At 34.0% G+C, this 10,910-nt stretch overlaps 1 protein-coding gene across 1 annotated transcript; it reads right to left on the reverse strand.

Moving 5' to 3' along the window:
- Window positions 1–9,006: 9,006 nt before the first annotated feature.
- On the reverse strand, window positions 9,007–10,616 carry LOC145797666 (uncharacterized). Its single transcript, XM_082885067.1, has 2 exons — window positions 10,513–10,616; window positions 9,007–9,916 (listed from the first exon to the last, which is right to left on the reverse strand). Exons 1-2 carry the CDS (start codon window positions 10,614–10,616, stop codon window positions 9,007–9,009), a joined length of 1,014 nt encoding a protein of 337 aa, XP_082741193.1.
- Between the last annotated feature and the right edge of the window lie 294 nt (window positions 10,617–10,910).

A 10,910-nucleotide genomic window follows, 5' to 3' on the forward strand; every position in this document is an offset into this window, starting at 1 on the left:
CATACAGCAACCCAGCAGATTCCAAAAATGCAGTAAGCCACCATATACAATGCACTAAAGCTGCTACTACCAGCTGAGAAACTTCAAAAGCAACCACTAATGCAAACTTGAAAACTAGAAAAACTTCTAAACCTCAGATCCACCAAAGCTGCACCTGACAGAGTTAGCCCTTAGCTTAGCAGCCCAGAGTCCAGCAGCAGAGCAACAGATTCAACCATACACCAGATCAGCAACATAGCAAACTACACTGATGATCCTACAAAACCTTCACCCTCCATTCTTGATACAATATTTCACCTGAGGCAGATTAAAGACCAAATCATTAATGGAGAAATCAACCTGGATTTTCGATGCTTTGAACCACATAGCAACTCTAACTTTCACTAAATCACACAAAGCTTCCAGATTTGGTTGAGAGGCACTGAAAACACACTCATTTCTGTGCTTCCATGTGGACCAGAGAGTGGCCAAAGGAATGGCCATCCAGATTTTCTTCTCCAGCCTCTGCATCACACTTCCGGACCACCATTCCAGCAACCCATGCACAGATCCTGGAATCACCCACTGCAATCCCCACCAACAAATAATATCTGACCAAAGCCTCCACACAAAAGGGCAGTGGAGCAAAATATGTTCCACAGATTCAACCTCGATATGACAAAAAACACAGCCAAGATTTACATTACCTGTAAGAATTCCAATTCTATGAAGAAAATAAGATGTTTTAACCTTACCGAGCCAAGCTAACCACCCGAAAAATTGCACTTTTGGAGGCACAAAGTTGTTCCAAAGTGAGGCAGCCACTGGAATTGCAAGTCCCAGAGAAGATTCAGTCCATTTATAAATTGATGAAACAGAAAAGAGTTTAGAAGGGTCTGCACACCAAAGGAGCTCATCAGGTTTGGTACTACACAGTATTGGTGCAGAGCTAAGCAAACAGGATAATCTATATGCTTCTTCCTCCTCCCAAGCCATCAAAGTTCTTCTAAATCCCAGGTTCCATCCACCATCCTCTGCCCTTCTTTCGAAAAACACACTAACCACACCATCTTTATCATTAGATAATAAGAAAAGCCTTGGAAATTCATCCATTAAGCAAACATTACCCACCCACTTGTCCCTCCAAAAAAGAGCTCTCCTCCCATCCCCCAGAACTATCTTAGAATTATTCATATAGAACTGATGCAGCTCTGGATTGGACTGAACAACATGAATTATATCAGTCCAGAGTTTTGAACCTCGACCAAACAGTTTTGGGAACCATCTTCCATCCACTGGCACATATTTTGCACAAATCACTTCCTTCCAAAGCGATTGATTCTCCACACCAAATCTCCACCACCATTTTAATAGTAAACATTGATTCAACGTTATAATCCTCCTCACACCTAATCCTCCTAATTTCTTATTTTTAGTAATTACCTCCCACCGGACCATATGAACTTTTCTTCGAAGATCTGAGCCACCCCAAAGAAAAGTTGATTGCAATCTCTCAATCTCCTTAGCCACTCCAGCCGGAATTTTGAACAAGGATATATAATAGATTGGTAAAGAGGACAATACAGATTTGATTAATGTTAGGCGCCCGGCAAAGGATAGCAACCTTCTCTTCCATGTGGACAATTTCTGTTTGAACTTGTCAAGAACGGGTTTCCAGGTGCTCCTCCTGCTAGGATTTGCCCCCAAAGGTAGTCCCAAATACTTGAGAGGCAACTTTTGGTGAAGACAATTTAAAGAGAAGGCAAACTCCTGCACTAATTCCTCATCCACCCCAACCCCACAGATGACACTCTTGTGGTAGTTAATTTTCAGACCCGAAACAATCTCAAAACATCTTAGGATTCTTTTGATATTGGTCACCTCCACCCTATTTGCATCACAAAACATAATTGTGTCATCCGCGAATTGCAAATGAGTGACTCTAAGGCCATTAGAACCCACTTCGGCCCCTTTAATTAGGCCCAACTCCTTAGCTCTACTCAGTAAGATATTGAGGCCCTCTGCTATACTTTTTATGTTGTAATGTGGTCCATTTGTTATGCGACGTTGGATTTGGGGTAGGTGCTAAGCCCGAGAAATTTGTTCTAATCATATTTTGATGATTCGAACCGTTATATTACAAAATTTGTTGAGCATATCATTCATATAAAAAAAATGAGATTAATCGAACAAATATAACCCCATGATCAAGTCTTAATTATTTTTTTTAAAAATTATCAAAATCATGTTAACCTTTATTTTTCTTAAACACAAAATCATGGGGTTAACCTTTAAAAATTATCAAAATCATGTTAACGTTTATTATCAAAATCATGTTATGAGTTAAAGATGTCTAATTACCCTGAATTTTTTTTATGGATGATCTACTCGACGAATCCTACACTGTGAACGGTTCAGATCATTCACCCTCACAGGCTCACAACATAGTTTTGTGCCTAACCCCCAGTTCTGCTACGTTAATACTTTAAATGGAAAAATACCAGATGCAAATTTAGAAGGACCTAAATAGAATTCAAAATAAACTTTAAGAGCGCATTCACTCGATACTTCAAATTTAATATGACACGTCAACGGTCATATTTTGACATCCAGTATCAATTTCATCCGGTGTATCAAAAGCTGATGTGACTTTTGGCATCACCATTTATGCCAATTTTGACATGAAGACCTCATCATGTCTTTTTTTTCTTTTCTTTTCTTTTCTTTTTTCTTCAATTAAAGCATGCAAAGAGTTTAAATTTTAAAAATAATATAATAATAAATTTGTCATATCAAATGGAGAGCCTTCTACATTAAATTGGCATATGCCAATTTACCACCTAAGCCTTCAAAAAAATTTGACATACCAAATTTTGAAGGTTTGGATGAATATCCGTTAGTGTAGTTTATTTATTACATCGGTAGTCTCTAAAGTTTTCTTTCAAATTTCACTTTAATTTTTCTAATTTTGTTTGTAATTTTTTTCCTGTTCAAAATTCTAATAGCAAGTGACGGAAGTATCACATTGTAATAAAATTCAAAGTTTGGATTCAAATGGTTTAAATTAAAATTATGATAACCAAATTGAAATTTTGTTTAAACTAAAGTACTATCAATATAATTTATCAATAAAAGAAAAGGGAAAAGAAAAGAAGGGGAGAAAGGAATGTGGGTTAGGGTTTTGAGGTCTTGAAATGGGCCTAGGATTCCAAGATTCTCGGCAATCTCTTCATGGACAAGTTGAGAATGGAAGTGACCACACTTGGCCCCTTTTAAAACTATTTTTATGGCCGCAATACTTCTTTTCATTTAATTAATATAGAAACCCCACCCATTCAGGTTCAGACCTGTACGAGAATTTTTATTAGCAGTGCTCCAATAATGCCACTTTATTTATTACTTGTTTACTGGACATCAGTTTTTAAATCCAGTTGTTAATTAGTTGCTTGGATGTACTTAAATGTGCAAGAAGCAAGATTTTAATTACCTACAGCTTAATTCTTCGTATTGTGAAATTAGACCGGTAGTTTCTATTAGAGGTGTGAGCAATGCCATTGAATGTGATTTGCGATTAAAATTATAAATTAAATTATGGATGGAAAATGAATAAATAATTAAATTGCGATTTGGATGATTTCAATTTGGTAGTTGGTTGAATAATAATCTTAAATAATTATTAAACATTTACATAATATATAATATTAATTTACATAATATTCATATATATATATATATATATATATGTATGTAACATTAACTAATTTTATATAATATTTTCATATATATATATAACACTTAACAAAATGCTAAAATTCACATCTTAAATTTCTTTCACACTGATTTTTATTTTAATATTTCATTAGAGATAAGAAAAAAACATATGTATTAATTATAGTGAAGTGGAACGGTTTGCAAGGCGAATTATAAATTTCAAATCACAATTCAAACTAACCAGCAGTTAGCGGGCAAATCGATGCAGATTGAGCAGTATTTGAACAACCTTAGTTTATATATGCTTTGTTTTATTGTGTCAATTTGGTCTTGACATTTCTAATTTGCTCAATTTTGATTATTAATTTTAGATTTGTTGTCAATTTAGTCTAATTGATAATATCTTTAGTGTTTTTGACAAAAAAGAATCACTCTATCAGTTGAGGTTAACTCAAATTGAGCAAATTTATAAGAGTAACTATACAAACAAAAAATTTATACATAATGATTTGACTTCTTGTAAACATTTCACTTCAAAACAAAACACCATTAAAAATGAGTTTATTTACAATAATAACATTACCACATAATTTTTGTAAAGTTTTTGTATGAATTTTATGTATGAATAAAGTTTTCCAATTTGTAATTTTACTAATAAAAACATGACACTTATCACTTATGTTCGTATTTTTATTAACAAAATGCTAATAATTATAATCAATTGGACTATCATGGTAATTCAAAGTCAAAATCACACTAATTAAAATTATAATTATCAAAATGACAAAAACTAAAATATAAGCACTATCATCATAATTTGTCCTATTTAAAATAATAGGCATTATAAGCTGATTCTTAAAAATATCAAATAAAAGGAAAAACAAGGAAAAAACTCTTTAAAAAGTTTGTGTTCTTGAACAAGTGAGTGCCAAGACTTGCAATGTTGTTTACAGTAAAATAAGCGCTAAAACTATAAAGAAATAATCAATTGGGGTGATTCCTTCCTAATCACAACCATAACTAAGTAAATCAAAAAATTACTAATAAAGAAGTCAAATTTAATATTAGAAAGTCAAAAAAAATATGTTCAAACAAATGGTATTGAAAGCAAAAATGTCTAGCAAACTATTAAGCAAATCAATTATTTTCTATAATGAAAAAAAAAAAGAAAAAAAAAAAAGAAAAAGAAGAAGAAGATCATTTGAAGGCTTAAACAATAATTCTACCCAAAATTTGCTCAAGTCACTACAAAGTTGTAAGTTAGACTTGTTAGACCATTTCCAATCAAACTTGGATCTTTTGCAAAGGGTCTGGCTTCCCTCCCGTCTCAAATTGGATTGAAGGGTGCTGTTGGATCCATGAGGGCTTGTTATGGGTCTTGTTTTGATAATTAAAACCGTTCAATGTGTAGAATTCGTTAAGTATTATATGCCTGTAAAAAAATCACATCGATCAGATATCGATAGCTATGTGATCAAATCAATTTTGTATTAAAAAAAAATGAACGGTGAAAAAATAAACGATTGATAAAAAAAACTAATCCGATGAGATAACTATCGATATCCGGTCAAAGTAATATTTTGCAGACATATAGTACTTGATGAATTCTATACATTGAACGGTTCGGATTATCGAAATAGGGCCTATAGTGGATCTTCACAAGTCTAACAGCACTCTCCAATCAAATCGGACTGGAGGAAAACCACTGCCTTTTGCAAACCGGATAACACGGAACCAAATTCATAATTAATATTTTGTCATATGAGATTGTAATGATCAAATTACTCCAAGTACTAGATTAACCACTAGTTGGGTGTTAGGTATGTAGCCTTTTAGGTGGCCCCATTTTGAATTAACCACTATTTAAGTCATTTAATTCATAATTCATAATCAAGACTATTTTAAATTTTTTTTACTCATGTTCTTAAATTAGGACCATTAAACAAACCAGAAAATGTTTCAGTCATGGTCACTAGTTTAACTATAGAATCAACCAAGATCAAATCAGAACCAAATCACGACATAATTAGATGTGGTTCAGGTTTTAAAACAATGATTTTGAGTATTTTTCATCTTCGGCACTTGTCATATCTTCTTTTTAAATCTCCTTGTTCTTTACATATTTTTATTTCTCTTTTTTTTTTCCTTTCTTTTGTCAATTTCCTAAATAACATTGTACATATTTCAAGCCTTGAGAAATTAATCCGCATTTATTGTTCTTTGGTAGCAGGTAAAAATTTACTCTCGATTAATAAATTGTTGGGAAATGATGAGAAATTAATTTGCTTTCAACTAGCCACATCAGCAAAATGACAAGTAAAACAGTGGTGATTATGAATTAAAAAAATAGAAAGGTAACTCACTAATTTGCCTGAAGTTTCATCTTAATTTAAACAATTTAAATTCTATGGTTTTAATTTTGCGGCAAAGTGGTTCATCCATCACTCATTGATTTGAACGAAAATAGATCACATGTAAAACTAAAGAGATCATATTGTAATAAAATTAAAAAAATAAAATTCAAATTATCCAAATTAAAATTACAAAAATTAAAATAACATTTCACTTAGACTAAAGAGACTAACAATGAAATTTACCCAACAAAAAGTTAAAAACAGTTGTGTTTGTTGGGAGAACTCTTATTTTCCAATTTGACTTTTCACTGGTCGGCGCCTTTTGTTTTTTATCAAGATTTTCACTTCAATGAGTAACACGTTTGCGACTTGGGCTCTACATGTGTCTTGCATTTTTACAATTTCTATTGATTTTGATTTTTGTCAGCATATTGTCCAACCACATATTTATATATAATATTTTTTGGGTAAATTATAATTTATCAGCTCAATTACAGGTGGTTACCACTTTATATTTCTCAACTAAAAATTGTTATATTTGACACTTTTAATCTTTTAATTTTTTTTTTAATTTCAATATTCTATTAAAATTTTGTTATGAAAGAGGACGGAAGTTTGGTATATGAGTATGATCAAAATACTCATTCAAGAGTTTTTTATTTTATTTGTATATATGTGAGATATATGTTTAATCATAAATTAGCATATATAGCTTCTTGGTTATTTTTTTATTTTTTATTTTTTTTGTGTGTCTTTCTTTCTTAACAAAAATAAAATAAAATAAAATATTGAATGTTGAGATTGAAACAAATTATAAAATTAGGAAAGAAAAATTTAATAACTTTTAGATGAATGAGGTAAAATAACAACAACCTGCGGATAAAGGAGTAAAATGTAATTTGTCCTATTTAATTTTTTTTTTTTTAATTGTTGTTTGTTATTGAAAAATTTGTTTTATATATACAAATTAGTTGAGCAAGTTATTAAGAATAGTTTTATAAATACTATCAGTCTTATTAAAAAATTTATTAAAGTATAAAGATATCTCTTATACTTTTAATATTAAAAATAAATAAATAAATAATAAAAAATAAAAAAAATAATTTAGTGCAAATAGCCTTGCTCGGCGACTAAACCAATAGTGTGATCTCCTTCAAATGTTGTATCACCTGAAAATGAGTGTAGACATACATGGATAAAATACTACTACAATTCCAGAATATTTACTCATAAAAAATGTTCAGAAAAGGCATTAGAAGGTGGAGATTTATTTCAAGTATGCAGTCTCATTTTACAGGATTAAATCTGGATCATACATCAAAATTCAAGATAAAATTGTGGATATTCTTTCTGGTTTCCTAGAGTTTCCGATTTGGATACTATGGATTGAACCCTTTATCCCCGTGGTTGCGATGAAAAACATGTTAGCATATGGAAGATGATTACACTATTTTGATTATTTACCAAACCAATCATAGACCCCCTTTTTTTTTCCCATTCACATTGGTATAATAATTGTTATGACTCAACTAGGGATAGTTTTCATGATAGAAATATATACAGAAATGGTAGTGTTACATATACCAATTAGTATAGTGTATCAATTAGTATACCAAGTAGTGTACCAACTTGTGAAAAATGTGGAAAAAAGGAGGTGGAGGTTGGATTCCGGTAGTGAGACAACAGAAAGGAGGTGGAGCAAAAGGTCACGCCACAAATCAAGGACTTTTTACGGTTTTCGTGGATAATCTACCGAGAGCAATGAACGCTCAATCATTGTTCAAACTCTTCACAAAGTTTGTCATTGGGAAGGATGTCTTTATACCTCTTAAAAGAAGAATAGCGTCAAAATCAAGATTCGGGTTTGTGAGATTTGATTGCCTTGTTGCAGCAGACATTGCCATCCAAAAAGCGAATGGTCTGTTGGCGGATGACATGGTGCTAGAAGTCAAGAATGCTACATATGCCCAGGGTAACAGAGATGAACAAAGCAGAAGGCTACCACAGAGCACCAGAAGATTCTTCACAACAACCAGCATCAAGGGTAAAGCTCCATATGCAGATCAAAGATCCTTTACAGGGGTATTAAAAGAGGAACCACCCACTGCAGCTGGTAATGTTAGCATGACCATAAAAGTTGATGAAGTTGGTCATGGATGGCTATATGATGGTGTAATAATCAGACTCAATGCTAAGTATTCCACCCATGATATTGGTAAAGCTCTGAAGGCAAATGGTCTGGACTAGGTTCTAGTCAGACAAGGGGGAGGCTGTGATGTAGTTTTAACTTTCAAATCTCCAGAGGAGCTGAAGCCTAATATCCGCAATATTAAAGAATGGTTCAAGGATTGGAGCTAGTTTGTGGTGGAATGGAAGCCAGATTTCCACTATGAACAAGAGAGATGCTTGTGGTTGAGGTGTTATGGCATACCATTAAATTTCTAGAATAAAAATACACTTAACAACATTGGAAGTATTTGGGGCTCTGTTCTCAATTTGGATGGCGATATCTGTCAACCAAAATCTTTCTTCTACGCCAAAGTCAGAGTGGTTACATCATGTTTGGAGCCTATTAGCAAAACTATTTTGCTGGAGTGTAAGGGTAAAGTCCACCCCATCCTTGTGTGTGAAGATCATATTGCAGATCTTAGCATCATGAAGCATAATGGTATGGAAGATTATAGTTCCAATGATATTTGTTCTAGTAAAGAGGTAGAAACTTTCCTAGAGAAGGACTGTAGGGAGAAGGAAGATGATGAGGTGGCAGCAGGATGTGACAAGCTTGCTACTGAGTTGGTATGCACCAATGAGGTAGTACTGAGGAAGGAGCCTATTACATGTCACATTAGTAAGAAGGCAAGCTTGCTCAGTCAACACCCCTACTGCAGAACCTTACTTGTTACAGATTGTTCACAATATCAGTTACTAAATAACCTGAGCAGGAGGAGCTAGCTGTTTTGCTTCACATCGCAACTTGCACTTTAATGACCTCACACAGCTCCTCAAAATTTGGATGAATGCCATTAAAAATACAATCATTTCTCAGCTTCCAGATGGAGCAAAGCACAACCAGAGGCATAGCCTTCCAGAACACCCCTTCTTGTTTTTTCAGCCTTGTACCAGCCCACCATTCTAGTAAATAGTGCATATTACCAGGTTGAACACACTGCAAACCCCACCATTTTAGCATATGTGACCAAACCTTCCAAACAAAAGGGCAAAGCAAAAGCACATGATTTACACTCTCCACTTCCTCATTGCAGAAAATGCAATTCACATTGGCCTCATCAGAGAGCACTCTAATTCGATGCAAAAAGCTGGAAGTCTTTAGCCTTCCTTTCCATACCAACCAACCATAGAATTGAGCTCCAGGTGAAGATACATTATTCCAAATAAGATTTGTAACCTTACACACTGTACTTAAGAAATTATCGCACCACTTATAAACAGAGGAAACAGTGAAGTTTCCTGATGGGTCTATTTTCCAATACAAAGAATCAGCCATATTTTCCCTAAGGACTGGAGCATTAATCAGCAGCAGTTTCAATCTATTCAAATCCTCCACCTCCCACTGAAAGAGTGATCTTCTGAAATTGAGATTCCACTCCACCTCACTATTTCTTCTGATATGCATCACATTCACAGATTCAAACTTTTCCAAAGACAAGGAATAGAGCTTAGGGAAAACTTCCATCAAGCACACATTAGTACACCATGTACCTCTCCAGAACAGAGTGTTTTTCCCATCCCCAATCACTAGAGCAGAGTTTTCTTTAAAGAATTCCACCAGATCAGGTCTAGTTCTAGCAACACCCAAAATGTCAGCCCATATACATGAGTTCCTGGTGTTATCAACAGGTTCTGGACACCACCTAACACCCACCTGATTGTATTTGTTATATATCACATGTTTCTACAGAGCATTAGGTTTAGCCCTAAACCTCCACCACCATTTCAATAAGAGGCAATCATTCATAAGTCTAATCCTTTTAACCCCTAGACCCCCCTATGGTTTGCTTTTAGAAATGTCCTTCCATTTGACCAAATGTATTTTCTTTCTAAAGCCATCCCCACTCCATAGAAAATTGGATTGAATTGACACAAATTCCTTAGCAACCCCTGCTGGCATTTTGAACAAAGATAAATAATAAAGTGGTAAGCTAGACAACATAGATTTAATCAAAGTCACCCTACCAGCAAAAGAGAGGAATCTTCTCTTCCAAGAAGCAAGTCTTTGTTTGCATTTGGCTAACACTGGCTGCCATGTCCTTTTTCTCCTTGGGTTTGCACCCAGAGGGAGTCCTAAGTACTTTAAGGGCAAACTTTGATGTAGACAATTGAGCTTATCAGCAAATTCCTTGGATGCTTCATCTGTTAACCCAACTCCACACACCACACTCTTGTGGTAGTTAATTTTTAGACCTGACAACACTTCAAAACATCTTAAGATCCTCTTTATGTTATTGACCTCCCCCTATCAGCTTCACAGAATAGAATTGTGTCGTCTGCAAATTGCAGGTGGGTGATCCTAAATGCACTTGATCCAACTGCTACCCCTTTGATCAACCCCATCGGTTTTGCTCTTTCCAGCAGGATATTCAGGCCCTCAACCACAATGTTAAAAAAGAAGGGGGATAGAGGGTCATCTTGTCTAAGACCTCTTTGCGGGCTAAATTCTGAGATTGGCGAACCATTTGCATACATATTTCAATCTTATTTGAAAATGATTTTCAAGAAGAAAAAGAGTTTAAAATGAATGCAAAAAAATTCTTGAAAAACATGTTCAAAATTGCTACTTCAAGTAAGCGATAATCCTTTTAGGATTTGATCAGAAAGAAGTGATACAATCGCTTGGCTATCAATCCC

Source organism: Camellia sinensis, chromosome 8, assembly GCF_055761805.1.
Source record: "Camellia sinensis isolate YWXY chromosome 8, ASM5576180v1, whole genome shotgun sequence".
NCBI classification, from domain to species: domain Eukaryota; kingdom Viridiplantae; phylum Streptophyta; class Magnoliopsida; order Ericales; family Theaceae; genus Camellia; species Camellia sinensis.

What these genes read in the sequence shown, in the direction of transcription:
- LOC145797666 (XM_082885067.1), bottom strand. Translation starts at nt 10,616, where the DNA reads ATGGGGTTGATCAAAGGGGTAGCAGTTGGATCAAGTGCATTTAGGATC. An exon ending in TGTGAAGCTGATAGGGGGAG is followed by an intron (nt 9,917 to 10,512) that starts GTCAATAACATA and finishes GGTGGGTGTTAG; the next exon opens with GTGGTGTCCAGAACCTGTTG.